The 21,919-nt window shown below is 40.6% G+C and overlaps 1 protein-coding gene across 4 annotated transcripts in view; it reads right to left on the bottom strand.

Moving 5' to 3' along the window:
- Window positions 1–880: 880 nt before the first annotated feature.
- The window catches only part of LOC128690106 (alanine--glyoxylate aminotransferase 2, mitochondrial), a 47,535-nt gene continuing 26,496 nt past the window's right edge, over window positions 881–21,919 (bottom strand). For 3 of the 4 annotated variants that reach the window (XM_070090703.1, XM_070090705.1, XM_070090704.1), the window contains exons 5-12: window positions 21,114–21,302; window positions 16,890–17,087; window positions 16,505–16,597; window positions 16,154–16,375; window positions 11,300–11,515; window positions 10,035–10,111; window positions 3,434–3,605; window positions 881–1,464 (exon numbers count right to left, since the gene is read on the bottom strand). In XM_070090703.1, the coding sequence (XP_069946804.1) occupies window positions 1,366–1,464; window positions 3,434–3,605; window positions 10,035–10,111; window positions 11,300–11,515; window positions 16,154–16,375; window positions 16,505–16,597; window positions 16,890–17,087; window positions 21,114–21,302 (1,266 nt within the window). In that variant the 3' untranslated portion in view covers window positions 881–1,365. The remainder of the gene's footprint in view (window positions 1,465–3,433; window positions 3,606–10,034; window positions 10,112–11,299; window positions 11,516–16,153; window positions 16,376–16,504; window positions 16,598–16,889; window positions 17,088–21,113; window positions 21,303–21,919) is intronic. The other variant, XM_070090706.1, reaches the window with a different exon arrangement.

A 21,919-nucleotide genomic window follows, 5' to 3' on the forward strand; every position in this document is an offset into this window, starting at 1 on the left:
ATCGCCCAGCCTTAGGCAACAATTTTTCCTCTTACCATCGAGAAGTCGGGCTCGATACGGCTTATGGTGTCAGTGGCCCTGATAAACCAAAGAAAGAAAGAAAAAAAAATTAATCCGATGGAAGATTCCCTCCTGTAACGTGCCCAGCGAGCAAAGTAAAATGAGGACAAGCATCCCAGAGAAAACTATTTGCCACTGATGTGAGAGTAAGATGTCCATATTCAGGGAAGGCTAGCGCAGGAGATATTGGTTCACTGATGTCTATTTTCACTTGTTGGGGTTCTTCTGGGCCACAGAAAGTTATGCTTTGACTCACGAAATCGTTATGACACGATTGCAAACAAACCATATCACGGATGGGATTTGAACTCGCGGTCAGAGTCTCAAAACTCCAGACCGTCCTGTTAGCCACTGGACCAGCTAGCTTCAATAAGATTCATCCAACTAGGTATATTTATACACCATAGGAAGGTTAACAAAAGCACCACTGTGACCACAAATGCAAGTTTTTACAGACGAATCTCCCACTAGTGTGGCAGTGGCGAACTCTAGCTCGGGCCCCCTCAAAGCCGTCAACATGACTCACAAAATCGTAACGACACGATTGCAAACAAACCATACCACGGTCTGGAGTTTTGAGACTTTCTGACCGCGGGTTCAAACCCCACCCGTATTATGGTTTGTTAAGTTACGGTTTATTGACAACTTCTTTCTGGAAGTCCGGGAAAATATATTGCACAAGTATGGACTGAAAACAGAAAGGAATCAAAGTTTCCTCCTTAAAAAAGCAAGGGAACATGAAATTCGAAATTAAATCAGATGGCCCCAGCCACCCGCAGAGCCAGGAATATTCTCCTTGCAGGGTAATGACACGAAAAAATAGAGTAAACTATAAATATTTAATGCAATATAGAATAGCATAGGGATTAAAAATTTGTATATTTTATTAGTATGTTTCTTGCCTGAAGGTGACGTTCAATATATATGTGGTGTACTTGTAGTTAATTCATTATATCTGTGGTGCACTGGGACCGCAATGATCCGGTCCCAGGACCATCCCTACTAGTTAATGGCTTGATCAATCACTCTGTTGGTGATAGCAGCGCAGTCCAACATAACCTGATAGCTAGTGGAGGGGTCAAGTATACTAGATTATAGATCATCACAAATATTACAATTTAATTTTAAGCATGAGATGTGAAGGCCATTAAATAAACAATTATTAATTCAAAACTATGCAATGTAAGGAAAATATCGTCACCTAACAGCAACACCATCAGATTTCTTAACATATTTTAATATTATGCGGTGGATACTGTAGCAATTTAGGTCGTTGAGCCAGAGATATTATCTGTATTTATTGAATTATAATAAGTTAGTGGGTTGTAGTGCCTGACGCAGCACAGTCACGGTAAAGTCTACATCGTCACGGTTGATGCACATCGGAGGTTTGATCCTGAACACCTGAAATACAAAAAAAAAAAGTATTTAATAACTGAGAATATTATTGGGGGAGCGGTAAACACGGTGGGGTCATACAACACTTGGATGATCAGAGGCAATCATGTCTGATTCAGTTCCCTGGATCAAGAACGCTTCCCTTCCCCTGGAAGAATAAATCTTGGAAATTTATAGTACATAAGCTTTTTAAGTTACAAGTTACCAATTTGAAAATCGAATAATTATGGTCGATTTATTTATTTTAAAGTCTATCTACTGAACAAGCACTACTGCGCCTTACAGTTATTATTATTATTAAAGATTAGCCGGTATTCTCCCGGCCCGGGCCTTTTCCAAGTGGTGGCCCGGCCTTGGCTCCCTCTTTAGGGAGTGTCTGAGACCAAAGTCTCCCATGGGAGGAGGCACAAGTACCTCCTCATCTTTGGGACCAACTGTCCCCAGGCCTAACCACAAGCTAGGCCTCTCTGGTCTGCCATCCCCGCCCCAAGGGAGCAAATGGGAATGACAGTCTTATGAGCTAAAAGCTCGGACTCAGGCACCTACCCTACCCTAGAAGGGTTAGGCATGGTGTCGATGCCTTACAGTTTTAACCCTAAAATATATATATATAAGTTGACACAGCATAAACCTGGCGGTGCACGTACCTGCATGTGAGTGTGTATATTATGTGATGTTGTAACACTCTGACAGGTATTGTGGAAAATTGCATTTATCTGAATGTATCATTATTTACATAACAATAAATGAACATAGATAATTATTATTTATCAGTTAGACAAGTAGGAATTTGGGACACCTAGGTCGCAAAAAATGTCCCCCTTCGATACCTACCACTGTCATAACCACAAGTTGCTCTGGACCTATTAATTAAATGAAATATACATCACCAGGAATGCTGGTAAATATATAAATTTGTGGACTGTATCTTAAATTAAAAAATGATTATATATAAATACACATTTATATAACAGAAGGAGAATATATCTTAATCATAACACTCACTAATTTGACTGGAAATCAAGGTGTATCATACTCAGAAAACCTCTGTCTATACATGAAAATAACAACTGGCCAGAGTTATAACATAACAGACTTATCTGAGGTTCCTGGAGCTGTCTTGTCCAGTCGCCTGATATCTCAAGTTATGCAGGAATGCACATCCAACAATTTCGTCTCCTATTTGAGAAGTGTCAGCCCAATTTTAACCTCTAAAGCATGAAAATTCCTTCCCATTACACTAACGTTGTATCCAATTCAAATTAACAATGGCGACTCTCCTGTCTGCGCAGGCGCAGGTCCAGTTTCCCATTTTCTATGACATAAATATTATTAAATACAGTATGACCATCTATTTACATATAACTACTGTATTTCAGGCGCTGATCCACCAGGAGGCCTGGTCACAGACCGGGCCGCGGGGGCGTTGACCCCCGAAACTCTCTCCAGGTAAACTCCAGGTCTCCAGGTATAATGTTTGTCAGGACACAAGACAAATGTTGCATGACGTGGGTCTGGGTCATATAATGACCCACAGCTGCAGCTTTTGGTCATCTGACTGAGACCTTCCACTTACATAACAGTGTCCAGATATGTGGTAAATATCTACTTTATACCATATTTTAATTTTGTGGGTTTAACTTACTTCAAAAAATTGTTTAATAGAGTAAATAAATTAGGCTATTATATATGAAAATAAAAATGTTTATGTCCTTGCAAAGCTTATAATATGTGGTTTATATATTACAAAATATTAATTACAAAGAAAGTCACTAGCATGCCTAGGCATTTCAGGCTTGAAACTTAAAAAATATTACAATATGGTGCTAAACTAGCTTTCGTGAAGAAAGAAAAATGGCATCTTTAACAATTTTCCTTTTTTGGGGGGGGGGGTGAATCTTAATTGAGCTCCCGTATACACAATATTCGTTTTATTAACTGGAACATTTCTATATATCAGTGCCATCGTACTTACATTTCCATGGAAACCTCCTTTACCCAGGAGGACACCATGGTCTTTACAAGTGTCCCATATTTGCATCATGAGGTGTGGACTCAGAGGTGTACGTGAAGTACTATCTTGTACCATTTCCATGCCAATCATCAGTCCCTTACCTCGTACATCTCCCACTACTGGATACTCTTCTCTGAAAGGTAAAGTAATATTGTCAACCATTATTATTCGTCCTTCCTTATTTATCGTGTTCCTTCTCGATTATTCAGACTGTTAATGTCTACGGCAAAAAAAAAAGTCTTTCCCCAGTGGTAATAAGTTACTTTGTCTGACGATTTTTGGGAAGTTATGCTAGGTAATCTACACATATGCTATGTATGGTAATTTATGTAACTGTATTTATGTGTACCTGTACCTGAATAAACATACCACATACCATAGAGTTGGCCTTATGTTACCTGGAGTCTACCTAGAGGGTGTTCCATGGGTCAACACCCCCCCCGCCTCCGCCGCCCGGTCCATGACCAGGCCTCGTAGAGGTTGTATGTTCAATGTATCTGTATTTTTCTTCTATTTTCTTGACCTGATGATGAGACGTCGTCACTAACATGAACAGAGTACATCATTAACCCAGAACTTGGAGAGGAAATTTTTAGATGTTTCGGTCGTCTCTGAATCATTACAAGCTGATGAATAAGACTTTTTCAGCACCTGGTTTAATCAGTCCAATACACAGAATTACCCAAACTCGCGAATGGCCAAAAAAAAAAAAAAGGAGAAAGCCTTTCCAGTGCTCTGTTAGTGTCAGCTAAAGACCCACAAAATATATATCTAATGTATTAACACTGGAACTGGAGTCTTGCAGCAAATGGTTAGTAGACAACAAACTATCATTACACTTCGGGAAAACTGAAGCCATTCTCTTTGGCACGAAACATAAACTGAGAAGGGTAAATAATTTTAATGTCCAGTGTAATGGGGAGCCCATCACTTCAGTTTCCTCAGTAAAATATCTGGGAATCCTTTTTGACCCATGTATGTCAGGAGAATTGATAGGGAACAGTATAGTAAAGAAAGTGAATGCCAGACTGAAATTCCTCTATAGACAAGTACAGTGTCTACCTACTGAGCCACAGTGTCTACCTACTGAGGCACAGTGTCTACCTACTGAGGCACAGTGTCTACCTACTGAGGCACAGTGTCTACCTACTGAGGCACAGTGTCTACCTACTGAGATACAGTGTCTACCTATTGAGGCACAGTGTCTACCTACTGAGGCTCGCAGGACACTATGTCTGGCCGTTATACAATGTCATATGGATTACGCTTTCAAAGTTTATTCTCTATAAGGATTACAATGCTGAGTTTACAGAAATTTGGTTATTGTTTGGGTTACATGTAGTAAAATTGTGATTACAGAGTGTACCACTAGAACGCTTAGCATGGCTAGGCATTTCGGGCATACTTAGTTTTATTCTTAATTGTAAAATATTACAAATTATGAGGTAAGTTGGTATTATGGCTAAGTGACTAAATACTAGTTTGTGAGTTTAGCAATGTGAATGCTTTTGTTTTGGCACAGGACATAGTTTCAGTATTGGAGTATCACAGGATTCATTATTTTAAGACTGAGATTAATATTTCTGTTTATGGTCAAATGAGTGAGTGAGTGTAAGTGTGAACCACCAGGTGGTATTCGTGTAGTTAGTTGACAGGGTGTATCAGGGAGATAAGATGTTTTCTAATGGTAGTTTTGAAGGTGATGAATGTGTCTGCAGTTCTAGAGTTCTCAGGTAGGGTATTCCAGATTTTAGGGCCTTTGACATACATTGAATTTTTGTAAAGGTTTAGTCGGACACGGGGAATGTCGTAGAGATGTTTGTGTCTGGTGTTATGCCTGTGGGTTCTGTCACAACTATCAAGAAAGTGTTTTAGGTCAAGGTTGATATTGGAGTTTAAGGTCCTGTAGATGTAGATTGCACAGTAGTAAGTGTGGATGTACTGAACTGGGAGCAAGTTTAGATCTATGAAGAGTGGGGGGGGGGGTTGCCAGGGATGGGATTTAGTGATTATTCTTACTGCAGCTTTTTGTTGGGTTATTATTTTACTAGGTACTCTGCCTTGACAAAAAAAAACTGATAGACTGCAAATCATCCAGAACAAAATCGTAAGATTCATCCTGGGCCTGAGTCCAAGAGAACATGTAGGCCAGGATGAATTACAGCAGTTGGATATGATGAAAGCTGAAGACAGAGTAAAACAACTGAAGCTAAATCATGTTTATAAAATTGCTCACAAACAGTGTCCAGAATATCTTGCTGTCAATTTTGTCAAGGTTGGGAACCAAAGCAATCATAGCACTAGGGGGAGAGAGCACAACTTTGTAGTACCCACAGTCAGTGGCCAGGCTTCAAACACCTTTTATTGTACAACAATTAAGGAATGGAACAGACTGCCTACACTTGCCAGAGCCAGTCATAGCATGAACCAGTTCAAAAAGAGTGCCAAAAGGTGTCTGATGAATGTAGCTACAGAAAGGCAGGGGAATGATTTTTTATTTTTTTTTTAGCTAACACACGTGTAATTTTACCTTATTCCTAGTAATGACCCTCGTGTTGTAGATAGACTTAATGACCCTCGTGTTGTAGATAGTCTTAATGACCCTCGTGTTGTAGATTCAAATTCAAATTCAAATTCAAACTTTATTCTCTATAAGTATTACAATGCTGAGTTTACAGAATTTGGTTATTGTGTGGTTTACATGTAGTAAAATAATAATTACAGAGTGTACCTAGCATGGCTAGGCATTTCGGGCAGACTTATATTAAATCTTAGGTTTAAAATGTTGCAAAATTATGAGATAAGTTGGTATTATGGCTAAGTGACTAAATACTAGTTGTGAGTTTAGCAATGTGAATGCTTTTGTTTTGGCACTATACGTAGTTTCAGTATTGGAGTATCACAGGCCAACTTATGACTAGTTAAGATTCATTATTTTGAGATTGAGATTGATATTTCTGTTTATGGTCAAATGGGTGAGTGTAAGTGTGAACCACCAGGTGATATTCGTATTATTAGTTGACAGGGTGTATCAGGGAGATAAGATGTTTTCTGATGGTAGTTTTGAAGGTGATGAATGTGTCTGCAGTTTTGGAATTTTCAGGTAGGGTGTTCCAGATTTTAGGGCCTTTGACATACATTGAATTTTTGTAAAGGTTTAGTCGGACACGGGGAATGTCATAGAGATGTTTGTGTCTGGTGTTGTGCCTGTGGGTTCTGTCACAACTATCAAGAAAGCGTTTTAGGTCAAGGTTAATATTGGAATTTAAGGTCCTGTAGATGTAGATTGCATAGTAGTAAGTGTGGATGTACTGAACAGGGAGTAAGTTTAGATCTATGAAGAGTGGGGGGGTGGGGGTGTTGCCAGGGATGGGATTTAATGATTATTCTTACTGCGGCTTTTTGTTGGGTTATTATTGGCTTTAGGTGTGTTACTGCAGTTGAACCCCAAGCACAGATAGCATAGGTGAGGTATGGATATATAAGTGAATGGTATAGTGTGAGAAGGGCAGTTTGCGGCACGTAGTATCGTATCTTGGAGAGGATCCCAACCGTTTTGGATACTTTTTTGGTAATGTGTTGGATATGGGTGCTGAAGTTCAGGTTGTTGTCGAGGTATAGGCCTAGGAATTTGCCCTCATTATGCCTGGTAATTAGAGTGTTGTCGATCTTAATGTTAATTTGCGCATCTCCTGCTCTGCTACCAAACATAATGTAGTAGGTTTTGTCAACGTTAAGCGTAAGTTTATTGGCTGTCATCCAAGTCGATATTTTGATCAGCTCCTCATTAACAATGGTGTTGAGGGTTGCAAGATTAGGGTGAGAGATGACGTAAGTCGTGTCGTCAGCAAAGAGAATGGGGTTCAGGTGTCGAGATACGTTTGGAAGATCATTGATGTATATGAGGAAGAGCAGGGGACCAAGGACACTTCCCTGCGGAACTCCAGTATCAAGTGGCTGTGTTGTTGATGCTGTGTCTTTAATGGTGACATACTGATACCTATTAGTAAGGTAAGATTTGAAATATGCAAGCGCATGGCCTCTTATACCATAATGGTCAAGTTTGTGGAGTAGGATGCCGTGGTCTACTGTGTCAAAAGCTTTTCTTAGGTCAATAAAAATTCCTAGTGGATATTCCTTATTTTCCAATGCTGTGTAAAGCAGATCTAGCATTTTTATAATTGCATCGTTAGTGCTTTTATTTTTCCTGAATCCAAATTGGCAGGGGTTGAGTATGTTTTGAGACGTTATAAATGAATATAGTCTCCTGTGCACGAGTTTCTCAAAGATTTTGGATAGCAATGGTAAGTTTGATATTGGCCTATAGTTGTTTAAATCTGTAGGGTCACCACCTTTATGTATTGGTGTAACCCTTGCCGTCTTGAGTAGTTTCGGGAAGGTGCTAGCTTCTAGTGACTTGTTAAAAAGCAATGAGATAGTATGCGAGAGGACATGGGCCACTCTCTTGTACAATAATGGTGGGACATGAGACAGATTCCCTGAGTTGTTTTTAAGTGACTTTATAATCTCGGTGACTTCTGTGGGCTCAGTTGGAGCAAGATAGAAGGAATTTGGGAAATTCCCATCTAGGTAGTCCCCGGCATGGGCATTGGTACATGGGATTTTATTGGCGAGATTAGAACCTATGGTTGAGAAGAAGTCGTTTATCTTGTTAGCTGTGTCAGTGGGTTGCAGTGGTGTTTCATTAAGTTTAGTTAGGACAATATTCTTGTTTTTTTTTCAGTTTGTGGGTCCCTAGAATGTGAGAGTGTTTTCCAGGTCTTCTTTATATCTCCTCTTGTGTCAGTGAATCTACTGGAGTAGTATAGTTGTTTGGCTTTCTTTATTACTTTGGTGAGGACTGATGAATAGTGTTTAAGAATATCTTTGTGTATTAAGCCCTGTCTATATTGCTTTTCATATTGGTGTTTCTTATCAATGGATTTCAGAATGGTGCTGGTTAGCCATGGGCAACCAAGCCGTTTGTTTGTGATCTGTTTCGTTTTTATAGGACAATGTTTGTTGTATAGTCTAAGTAGTTTGTTAAGAAAAATGTCTGTCCAGTCGTCAATACCATTGGCCTTGGAGAATTCTGTAGGCCAGTCAACAGTCTCTAGGTCAGCTGTGAACTTCCTTATTGAGGCCTCATCATGGAGTCTAAATGAGACTTTGTTGTATTCAAGTGGTGGTTTACTAATGTTTGTCAGGAGGAAGGTAGGGTAGTGGTCTGTAGTGCTATCTGTGATTATCCCTGATTTAAGGGGGGCTAGTATATTGGTCCATATGTGGTCTATTATAGTTGCACTTGTTTCAGTGAGCCTGGTTGGTTTAGTTATTGTTGGTATGAGAAGTGTGTTGTTCATATTGTTGATGAAATCAGTTACAGGCTGATCATCTAGTAGGCCAAGGTTGATGTTGAAGTCTCCAGCTAAGAGAAGGTGGTGCTTATTCATTTGTCTGTTTGTTATTAGTGACTTTAATTTCTCACTGGAGTTTGGGATGTTAGTGTGGGGTATCCGGTAAATGGCACCGATTGTTATAGGCGTCTTAAGGTTTTTTACAGTAAAATTAGCAAAAATGTATTCTCCATATTCATCACTAAAGCAATTGGTGCTGATACAAGATAATTGGTTAGAGTAATAGATTGCAATACCACCCCAACTTGGTATGGTCTGCAGTTGTGGATTGCTGTGTATCCTGGTAGAGGGTAGATATCTATTGTGTCCTGCTTTAGCCAGGTCTCGGTAAGAATAATGCAGGAGAAGGGTGTCTTAATGGCCCTCGTGTAGTAGATAGTCTTAATGACCCTCGTGTAGTAGATAGTCTTTTTAGCATAAGATAAGATAAGATAAGATTTCGTTCGGATTTTTAACCCCGGAGGGTTAGCCACCCAGGATAACCCAAGAAAGTCAGTGCGTCATCGAGGACTGTCTAACTTATTTCCATTGGGGTCCTTAATCTTGTCCCCCAGGATGCGACCCACACCAGTCGACTAACACCCAGGTACCTATTTGCTGCTAGGTGAACAGGACAACAGGTGTAAGGAAACGTGTCAAATGTTTCCACCCGCCGGGAATCGAACCCGGGCCCTCCGTGTGTGAAGTGGGAGCTTTAGCCACCAGACCATTATAGAATAATAATAAGATATTGTAACCTTTATATTATAATAATAAGGTAAAAGGACCCCATTGGAAATAAGTCACTCTGACTTTTTTTTGTGTTATCCCAGGTTCTCTACACATATGCTGCTATGTATGATAATCTATGTAACTTTATTTGTGTATACCTGAATAAACTTACTTATTACGGGTTAGCTGCAAATTATTCCAGTCACGGGATTGTGGGTTAGTAGAAAATTGTTCCAGTAACTATTTAGGTTTAGTTGAAAATTGTTCCAGTCATGGCATTGTGGGTTAGTTGTGAATTGTTCCAGTGACAGTTTCGTGGTATTTATTTTTAATTAATGTTTGTCTTCATCCTCCTATTCCTGCAAGTTTTCCATTTACATAACAGGCTGCTGACACACATCTATGACACGTACAAGTTTTGGATAAATATTTACCTGAGTTTAGCCAAACTATGCAGGAAGTATGTCCCCACCTCGAGAGCTTTTTCTTGTGTCTTCTCTTCCTCAAGAACCTGAAACAAATACTTATAACTATCTTCAGAACACATGCTTTCAAAACACTGCCTCACATATTTTATACTGGTCACTATACATGAAATATCTATTACATTTTTAATTATTTTTTTTTATCTAGTCTTAATATGTAAAGTCTGTTTCAAAATTCGTGCGATTTATATTGATTTACTCTTTTCAGTAGAGTATATGATAACATTTCAAGGCTGGTTAGTTGGTTAATGGGGCTTAAAAGCTCATCGACTACTCAGTCAAGAATGCTGCTGTTGGTTAATTTTTGCGTAATTTAACACATGGTTACAACAAACTTGAGTTAATAGCGTTATTATGCAGCCGATACCCATGCTGTGGGTGGTAGTCAAAAGTTAACAGTGGCACATAATGAGTCCAGGAACTGGGTCTAAAAGTTTTGATAGCTAAACAAGCTACTATTTACAAATTAATGATGTAGTTACAATTGTAATCAGTTGTTTATTTTGCAGACATGAATTCAGTCATTTAAACATTAGTGTAGTTTATGTAAGGTTTTCAGTCATTAATATTAACTTATATTAATATTAATATTAACTTAAATCACCGACCAGTATGTTTTAAATAAGTGACCCACTGATCAGAGCAGATCGACTGGTCCGAACCCTTGACTGGTCCGAACCCGGGACTGGTTTCAAACAGTTTCATTGGACAATAAAGCAGACTGTAAACGGATGGGTTTGTAGGCGCCCTTATAAACACAAACATTAAAAATCAGGAACGTGACGGTAAGCTGTCCAATATACAAAAAGAGTTAGAAACAGAAATACAAATAGCTAGAGCTTCATTTAAGGTTATTAATATAATATTCAAGAGGTTGCTAGTAGACTTGCAGTAAATCAACCATTCAAATCATTATGAAGCTGTGTGTAGTCTGTGGTCAGTCAAACAAACGGGCTACCACATGGATAAATTGTCATTTTTGTGGAAATTGGTGTCACGCTCCTTGTGCAGATATCCCAGAACTAGCTACAAGCAGTATTAAAACAGAGAAGTGTTTTTGGGTATGCCCAAATGAGGAAAATCTGTGGACTAAAATCACAAGGGTATTAAAAGAGGATAACATCAAAGCTGCTTTCATAGAAAACCTGGAAGCTTTCTACAACAGATGGGAACATAAAAAGTCCGGGCTGAATGGTACTGCCCTTGATACTGGCCATGTAGTCACAAACTGTAAGGCTGGAGGTGATGTCCTGGTAGTCAGTAAATGTAGGGCTGATAGTGCTGTCCTGGGAGACAGTAATGGTGAAGCTGGAGGTGCTGTCCTGGGAGACAGTAATGGTGAAGCTGGAGGTGCTGTCCTGGGAGACAGTAATGGTGAAGCTGGAGATACTGTCCTGGGAGACAGTAATGGGGAAGCTGGAGGTGCTGTCCTGGGAGACAGAAATGGTGAAGCTGGAGATACTGTCCTGGTAGACAGTAATGGTGAAGCTGGAGATTTTGTCCAGGTAGTCGGGAATTATACGCAGGAAGGAATACATATAAATGACCTCATAGAGGACAGGAGCCATAGTAGGGAAACAAGTGTAGTCAAAGATAAGATAAAACCAATATTGCAAACCAGAAATACCGCAGGAAATAGCAAACAAGAGGACTCCAATAGCAATAGTGAGGATAAATTACCAAAAACAACTGGTGGGAGCTCCATTGTTGGTGCTAGGGAGGATAGGAATAAGACAGGGAAACATGCACCAACAGGGAATACAGTCACAGAAACCCAAGGCAAACGGAAACCAAGCCTGTGCACATACTATGCACTTGGTATCTGCTGGCATGGGAAATCTGGAAAAACAGATGGGACATGCAACTATGACCACCCTAGAAAATGTCATGCCCATATGACAACAGGAAAATGCAAACTCCCTTCCTGTAAGCTTTTTCACCCTGAAATGTGTACCTCTTCAGTACAGGAAAGACTGTGCTATAACTTAAATTGCCAGGCATACCATCTAAAGGGGACAAAAAGATACAAAACATCCAGGCCATGGGAAAACCTGGGTAGCCACAGCCACTCAAGAGGGAGAGGTTTTTTAGTGCCAGGAAGGAAAAAAAACTGGCAGGAAATGGCAGAAATCGTACACCAAATCCAGTCATTCCTGGAGTGGAACCACAGTCGATGGCCTCCACTCCAAACCAACAGATACAGATACTAATGCCGGAAAAAAAATCCCCCCCCCAGTACCAACAATACCACCAGTCCGATAACATTCTTCTTTGCAAATATACAGGGTCTAAAGCCAGCAATAAACAACAAAATACCTTTCATCCGTGGACTGCTTGCAGAGGCAAAGGCAATGTTCGCGGCTTTCACTGAGACCCACATAAAGGATCACTTGGACAACGAAATATGGATCCCAGGTTACAACCTATACAGATGTGACAGAGTGAACAGGCAAAAGGGGGGGGTTGGCCTGTACATTGCAGAGTCACTTGTTTGCACAGAACTGCTTAATGCCTCAAATGACGTAGTGGAAGTTTTAGCAGTAAAGGTCGAGAACCAAAACCTAGTCATTGTGGTAGTCTACAAGCCTCCGGATGCAACATCCCAGCAATTCCAGGAACAGCTGTTAAAAATTGACCACTGTCTGGAAAATCTTCCAGCTCCTGCACCCAACATCTTGCTCCTGGGGGATTTCAACTTAAGGCACCTAAAATGGAGGAATATAGCAAATAATATTGTTGCAGTAATAACACCAGGAGGCAGCTCTGATGAAAACTCACACTCACACGAGCTTTTAAATCTCTGCACAAAATTCAATTTAAACCAGCAAATAATAGAGCCTACTAGACTGGAGAATACACTAGACCTCATCTTCACTAACAATGATGATCTGATAAGAAATGTCACCATATCAAAAACAATATACTCAGATCACAACATAATTGAGGTTCAGACATGTATGCGTGGAGCCTCAGACCGACAAAATGAGACTAGTCACGAGGGAGCATTCACCAAATTCAACTTCAATAACAAAAACATAAAGTGGGACCAAGTAAACCAAGTCCTAACCGATATAAGCTGGGAAGATATACTAAGCAACACAGACCCAAACTTATGCCTAGAACAGATTAACTCGGTGGCACTCGATGTATGCACAAGGCTTATTCCTCTAAGAAAAAGGAGGAGTAGATGTAAAATAGAAAGAGACAGGCGCTCCCTTTACAGGCGACGGAAAAGAATAACAGAGCGGCTAAAAGAGGTCAATATATCAGAAATGCGCAGGGAGACACTGGTCAGAGAAATAGCAAGCATCGAACTTAAGCTAAAAGAATCCTTTAGGAGTCAGGAATCGCGGGAAGAACTAAAAGCCATAAATGAAATCGAAAGAAACCCAAAGTATTTCTTCTCCTATGCCAAATCAAAATCGAGAACAACGTCCAGTATTGGGCCCCTACTTAAACAAGATGGGTCCTACACAGATGACAGCAAGGAAATGAGTGAGCTACTCAAGTCCCAATATGACTCAGTTTTTAGCAAGCCGCTAACCAGACTGAGAGTCGAAGATCAAAATGAATTTTTTATGAGAGAGCCACAAAATTTGATTAACACAAGCCTATCCGATGTTATCCTGACGCCAAATGACTTCGAACAGGCGATAAATGACATGCCCATGCACTCTGCCCCAGGGCCAGACTCATGGAACTCTGTGTTCATCAAGAACTGCAAGAAGCCCCTATCACGAGCCTTTTCCATCCTATGGAGAGGGAGCATGGACACGGGGGTCGTCCCTCAGTTACTAAAAACAACAGACATAGCCCCACTCCACAAAGGGGGCAGTAAAGCAACAGCAAAGAACTACAGACCAATAGCACTAACATCCCATATCATAAAAATCTTTGAAAGGGTCCTAAGAAGCAAGATCACCACCCATCTAGAAACCCATCAGTTACACAACCCAGGGCAACATGGGTTTAGAACAGGTCGCTCCTGTCTGTCTCAACTACTGGATCACTACGACAAGGTCCTAAATGCACTAGAAGACAAAAAGAATGCAGATGTAATATATACAGACTTTGCAAAAGCCTTCGACAAGTGTGACCATGGCGTAATAGCGCACAAAATGCGCGCTAAAGGAATAACAGGAAAAGTTGGTCGATGGATCTATAATTTCCTCACTAACAGAACACAGAGAGTAGTCGTCAACAGAGTAAAGTCCGAGGCAGCTACGGTGAAAAGCTCTGTTCCACAAGGCACAGTACTAGCTCCCATCTTGTTCCTCATCCTCATATCCGACATAGACAAGGATGTCAGCCACAGCACCGTGTCTTCCTTTGCAGATGACACCCGAATCTGCATGACAGTGTCTTCCATTGCAGACACTGCAAGGCTCCAGGCGGACATCAACCAAATCTTTCAGTGGGCTGCAGAAAACAATATGAAGTTCAACGATGAGAAATTTCAATTACTCAGATATGGTAAACATGAGGAAATTAAATCTTCATCAGAGTACAAAACAAATTCTGGCCACAAAATAGAGCGAAACACCAACGTCAAAGACCTGGGAGTGATTATGTCGGAGGATCTCACCTTCAAGGACCATAACATTGTATCAATCGCATCTGCTAGAAAAATGACAGGATGGATAATGAGAACCTTCAAAACTAGGGAGGCCAAGCCCATGATGACACTCTTCAGGTCACTTGTTCTATCTAGGCTGGAATATTGCTGCACTCTAACAGCACCTTTCAAGGCAGGTGAAATTGCCGACCTAGAAAATGTACAGAGAACTTTCACGGCGCGCATAACGGAGATAAAACACCTCAATTACTGGGAGCGCTTGAGGTTTCTAAACCTGTATTCCCTGGAACGCAGGAGGGAGAGATACATGATTATATACACCTGGAAAATCCTAGAGGGACTAGTACCGAACTTGCACACGAAAATCACTCACTACGAAAGCAAAAGACTTGGCAGACGATGCACCATCCCCCCAATGAAAAGCAGGGGTGTCACTAGCACGTTAAGAGACCATACAATAAGTGTCAGGGGACCGAGACTGTTCAACTGCCTCCCAGCACACATAAGGGGGATTACCAACAGACCCCTGGCAGTCTTCAAGCTGGCACTGGACAAGCACCTAAAGGCAGTTCCTGATCAGCCGGGCTGTGGCTCGTACGTTGGTTTGCGTGCAGCCAGCAGCAACAGCCTGGTTGATCAGGCGCTGATCCACCAGGAGGCCTGGTCACAGACCGGGCCGCGGGGGCGTTGACCCCCGAAACTCTCTCCAGGTAAACTCCAGGTAATATTTTAGCAAAGTATGGTTGAATTTAAAAAAGTTTAAGAAGTTATGTTATTTGCAATAGACAAAGTCAGGGCATTTCATCTGACAAATATCACTGTGGATAAAATACTTTGACATGTCTAGAATGTTTATTTTTGAGAATTGTTTATGAATTTATTAATTTTATCGCATCCTAGCACATTATGACACAGGGTGTGACAAATGTTCATGTGGTAAAGCTTACACTTGGTCATGTCACTACTACCAGCTGGAACCTGCAGTAGTGACATCCAAAAGTTTGCTGATTTTGCTGGATGCACATAGACCATGTGGCTAGTTCTGCATGGTGGAATGATGATATAGTGACTAGTGTTAATCCCCCTCAAATCAATGAAGTTTAAAGTTCTTTTCGTATTGCTGTCCTCAAAACTACTAGTTGACAGCCCAAGATTGTAATCTACTCCCTCTTTTGCTAATTCTTCATTTCTATCACGTATCTGAAGACCAATGTGAGATGGGATCCAAGGTGCACCTTGACTCCAGTGTCTATAATCGATCAAACTTTAACTGTTTTCAAATGTACAAAGAAGGTTGGGAGAGGAACTCCCAGGTGGCGTCATTGAGGCAAAAACTTTGTGTTGTTTTTAATACAGGTTGGACGAGTACGTGAGCGAGTGTGTGTAGGTGTGAGTTAGACCTCTCTAGTATGGACCAGTAGGCTTGTTGCAGTGTTCCTTCCGTCTTATATTAATTTATAAGGGATGCAAAATGGCAATACTCAAGTCTTACCTCAAGAACAGATACTCCAACTGCTGAGGCAACTGGATTACCACCAAATGTGTTGAAGTGTAGAGCCTGAGACATAGTTTTGGCTACAGCTGACGTGGTAACAACAGCAGCAATTGGGAAGCCATTTCCCATACCTTTAGCCATAGTCACAATGTCAGGAACAACGCCGTGGCCTTCAAAGCCCCAAAAATGCTCGCCAGTCCGACCAAAGCCTGTCTGTACCTGTAAGAGGACAAACAGAAATATATCAAATAAAACATGTGTAGGGTATATAGGTTTTTTGAACATGCGAAATATACATTCACTTCTTTTATGCAGTAGAGAAGAGACTACATATATAAACAGTGTTACCTCATCTGAGACACAGAGTCCTCCATGGGAACGGACCAGCTCGAAGGCTTTCTTCAAGTAACCCAGAGGATACTGTACTGTTCCTCCAACTCCCTTATGATGCACAGTTTGTTAACAAAATAAAAGATAAAAGTTAATATGAATATGAACATCTATAACGGTGAATCAGTATCTAAAATTTTTTCTGAATCGAAAATTTATGAAATATCTTACATTGCAAAGCAATACTATTACAAGACATCATATTTACTGATAATGAGTTAATTAAAATAGCTAAATTACACGTTATTATATCATCCTTTGTTGCAATTATCTATCATGAATATTTTTTAAGCTTCTCAAGGCACATGTAGTACAAAAAATACCAAAGGTAATTCTATTTTACCTGAATAGATTCAGCAAAGAAAGCTGCAAGTTTTCCTTTTGGCAGGGAATACATAAGAACTTCTTGCAGCTGATCTATATACTTCTGTGTTGAGGAACAGACACCATCCACCACCTCACTCTCATTAGAACGCACACTCTGTACGGGAGAGTCCCTGTGTCCACCCCACAACCCTCTGTAGGGATCTGGGTTTATTGCCTGTACATAATTCTTACATTATTGTATATTTTAAGGCACCCGTAAAACGTCTCACTTTTTATATAGCTCATTTTATAAGATAAGAGCTGTCAGTGTGGTACACCCCCAAGGATATGAGATCACAATAGTCGACTAACATTGAATACCAAGGTACATATAGATTCTTTTGTGACCAGCAGACTTCAGGTGTAACGAGATTTGGCCGTACGTATCACCAACCACATAATCGAACTCATCCCAATCACTGGAACAATACACAAATAACCTACACATAGGAGAGAGGAGCTTACCACGACGTTTCGGTCCGACTTGGACCATTTAGTCACATTTTGTAAATGGACCAAGTCGGACCGAAACGTCGTCGTAAGCTTCTCGCTCCTGTGTGCAGGTTATTTGTGCATTGAAACCCCAGAAATTCTCATTCCTAAGTTAAAGATTAGGTACCTCGCTGATACTTAGCCAAGCTCTCTATACCTACCACTAATCTTATCGGGGTAATTTCTACAATAAATAAATTCGTTAAAAGTAATAATGCAAGGAACAGAACTAATATACCATCGATGATATATAAAAACGCTGCTCACATGTGTAATGATGACACTGCAGAATTGTTTAGCAAATCTGCAGAAGCCAAGATTTCCTAACATACCTGGACTGGCAAGGATCATGGCGGTTCACAAAAGTGGAAACCCGATCCATTATCAATAGTTACAGGTGGAATTTCTAACTTGCCATTATTAGCTAACATGTTTATTATATTAATAAATAAATATACGCATTGGTTTTAAGGCCAGGAAAAGTGCAACTGATACAATAATAAAAATTGATAGATTAAATTTATACATCGCTAAACAGTGATAAATATCTATTGGGATTCTTTATTAATCTAAATAAACTTTAGATGAAGTAAAGCAGAACATACTGCTTAAAGTAGAGGTAATGATCTCACAAATAAAGTCCAACTTTAACAACAACAACAACACATGACCATTAATAATAACACTTCAGTTACTCAACCTGTACACAGTGAGCTTTACCTGGAGACCTGGAGAGGGTTCTGGGGGTCAACACCCCCGTGGCCCGGTCTGTGACCAGGCCTCCTGGTGGATCAGCCCCTGATCAACCAGGCTGTTACTGCTGGCTACACGCAATCCAACGTACGAGCCACAGCCCGGCTGGTCAGGTACCGACTTTAGGTGCTTGTCCAGTGCCAGCTTGAAGACAGCCAGGAGTCTATTGGTAATCCCCCTTATGTATGCTAGGAGGCAGTTGAACAGTCTCGGGCCCCTGACACTTATTGTATGGTCTCTTAACGTGCTAGTGACACCCCTGCTTTTCATTGGGGGGATGGTGCATCGTCTGCCAAGTCTTTTGCTTTCGTAGTGAGTGATTTTCGTGTGCAAGTTCGGTACTAGTCCCTCTAGGATTTTCCAGGTGTATATAATCATGTATCTCTCCCTCCTGCGTTCCAGGGAATACAGGTTTAGGAACCTCAAGCGCTCCCAGTAATTGAGGTGTTTTATCTCCGTTATGCGCGCCGTGAACGTTCTCTGTACATTTTCTAGGTCGGCAATTTCACCTGCCTTGAAAGGTGCTGTTAGTGTGCAGCAATATTCCAGCCTAGATAGAACAAGTGACCTGAAGAGTGTCATCATGGGCTTGGTCTCCCTAGTTTTGAAGGTTCTCATTATCCATCCTGTCATTTTTCTAGCAGATGCGATTGATACAATGTTACGGTCCTTGAAGGTGAGATCCTCCGACATGATCACTCCCAGGTCTTTGACGTTGGTATTTCGCTCTATTGTGTGGCTGGAATTTGTTTTATACTCTGATGAAGATTTAATTTCCTCACGTTTACCATATCGGAGTAATTGAAATTTCTTCAGATAAATAACTTATTTATATTAAATTTAGCATTAAAATAATCTCACTTCAAATATACAACTGTATAATGCAAATTTTTAAGTTCCACTTTTACTCTGTCCAAAACACAGTACGCGAGTGGTCATGGACGGGGGCGCTGACCCCCGTAACACCCTCCAGGTATATATAACAGTTTCTCAAAATGTATGACATAAATTTCCCCCAATTCTGTAATAATTATGTACATTTTGAAAGCAAAATTACTTGCCTGAGGTCATATTTATTTATACATTTGGTCAATAATAACCCACATGGGGACACAAACACAGAAAATTAATTGATCTGAATATTTCGACCACCTTCTGGGGTCCTCTTCAGCAGGGAGTTATTACTAAGCAATGACAAGTGTTCATTACACGTTCTTTAGTTAGTTATTTATATTATAGAATATTCAACCATCTGGGTGGCCTGGTGGCTAAAGCTCCCGCTTCACACACGGAGGGCCCGGGTTCGATTCCCGGCAGGTGGAAACATTCGACACGTTTCCTTACACCTGTTGTCCTGTTCACCTAGCAGCAAATAGGTACCTGGGTGTTAGTCGACTGGTGTGGGTCGCATCCTGGGGGACAAGATTAAGGACCCCAATGGAAATAAGTTAGACAGTCCTCGATGACGCACTGACTTTCTTGGGTTATCCTGGGTGGCTAACCCTCCGGGGTTAAAAATCCGAACGAAATCTTATCTTATCTTGTCTCCTAACGGCTGGTGAATAGGAAAGAACGTTCACTATATAAGGATTCCCTGCCTCCGAAGTGATACAGCAAATATAAGAAAGTCTGTAGATTGAGAAACTTCCAGCCTTAAAGAACGTGCAACGTCTGGGTATGTTTATTGCTGACGTTTCGCCATCCAGTGGCTTTATCAATATAAATTCAAGGATATAATGGGAAGACAGTTGAGCTATTATATACCAAAGCCGAGGTAATCACTCCCTCAGCCTTGAAAGTTAAATTTAGACCACTGTAGTCCTCAAGACTTCAAAACTACGGTGCTTTTCACAAACTCCAAGGCTGAGGGACTGATAACCTCGTCTTTTTGTAAATATCTGTACTGTCTTTCCATTATGTCCTTTAATCTGTATTGATAAAGCCACTGGATGGCGAAACGTCTACAAATTAAGATACCCAGATGTGGCATATGTGTGTAAGTTTTCATTTCGCCAAAGACCTGGGAGTGAGTATGTCGGAGGATCTCACCTTCAAGGACCATAACATTGTATCAATCGCATCTGCTAGAAAAATGACAGGATGGATACCCAGATGTGGCATATGTGTGTAAGTTTTCATTTCCCAAAGACCTGGGAGTGATTATGTCGGAGGATCTCACCTTCAAGGACCATAACATTGTATCAATCGCATCTGCTAGAAAAATGACAGGATGGATAATGAGAACCTTCAAAACTAGGGAGGCCAAGCCCATGATGACACTCTTCAGGTCACTTGTTCTATCTAGGCTGGAATATTGCTGCACTCTAACAGCACCTTTCAAGGCAGGTGAAATTGCCGACCTAGAAAATGTACAGAGAACTTTCACGGCGCGCATAACGGAGATAAAACACCTCAATTACTGGGAGCGCTTGAGGTTTCTAAACCTGTATTCCCTGGAACGCAGGAGGGAGAGATACATGATTATATACACCTGGAAAATCCTAGAGGGACTAGTACCGAACTTGCACACGAAAATCACTCACTACGAAAGCAAAAGACTTGGCAGACGATGCACCATCCCCCCAATGAAAAGCAGGGGTGTCACTAGCACGTTAAGAGACCATACAATAAATGTCAGGGGCCCGAGACTGTTCAACTGCCTCCCAGCACACATAAGGGGGATTACCAACAGACCCCTGGCAGTCTTCAAGCTGGCACTGGACAAGCACCTAAAGTCAGTTCCTGATCAGCCGGGCTGTGGCTCGTACGTTGGTTTGCGTGCAGCCAGCAGCAACAGCCTGGTTGATCAGGGGCTGATCCACCAGGAGGCCTGGTCACAGACCGGGCCGCGGGGGCGTTGACCCCCGAAACTCTCTCCAGGTAAACTCCAGGTCTCCAGGTATATTGTACCATACATGTACACCTCCAGCCTTGCAAGGCAACATTGTAGACTTACATTGTGAATCCCAAATCCATTAGCAAAGTTGTATTTCCAGGTGCCTTGAGCCGTGAGTCCAGCAGTATAGGGCGAGGCACCGTGATAGCTGTTTCTTAGCGATATTATGTCAAAATTCCCCGTGTATAGCCTGGCCATCATCATGGCCAGGTCATTGGCTTCAGATCCACTATTGACAAAATAAACAACCTGTAAGAGAAAAGGATTATTATAATAAAAAAGAAAAGCTAAACCCACTAGAATCATACAGAGATGAAAAGAAAAAGAATAATGTTACGAAGCCCGTCCCCCCCCACCCACCCACCACCATGAAAAAGTTATATATATATATATATATATATATATATATATATATATATATATATATATATATATATATATATATATATATATATGTGTCGTGCCGAATATGTAAAACTGGTCAATTAGCAAGAACTCATTTAAAATTAAGTCCTTTCTAAAATTTTCTCCTATACGTTTAAAGATATATTTTTTTCATTAATGTTAATGTAAAAAAAATTAATTTTGCACCAGAAGAATCTTAGAAAACTTACCTAACCTTATTATAACAACAACAATTTATTTTAGCCTAACCTAATTAAATATATTTTAGATTTGTTTACAATAATTTAATACTAAACAAACACAGTGAAATATATTTTTTTCGTTAGGTTCAGAATGATTTTGGCCGAATTATTGCATACACAAATTTTCACTTGTCCTATATGGCAAGATGAGCGTTGCTATTTAAGCCAAGATCGCAAGTTCTGCCTATTCGGCACGACATATATATATATATATATATA

Source organism: Cherax quadricarinatus, chromosome 32 (assembly GCF_038502225.1).
Source record: "Cherax quadricarinatus isolate ZL_2023a chromosome 32, ASM3850222v1, whole genome shotgun sequence".
Lineage (NCBI taxonomy): Eukaryota > Metazoa > Arthropoda > Malacostraca > Decapoda > Parastacidae > Cherax > Cherax quadricarinatus.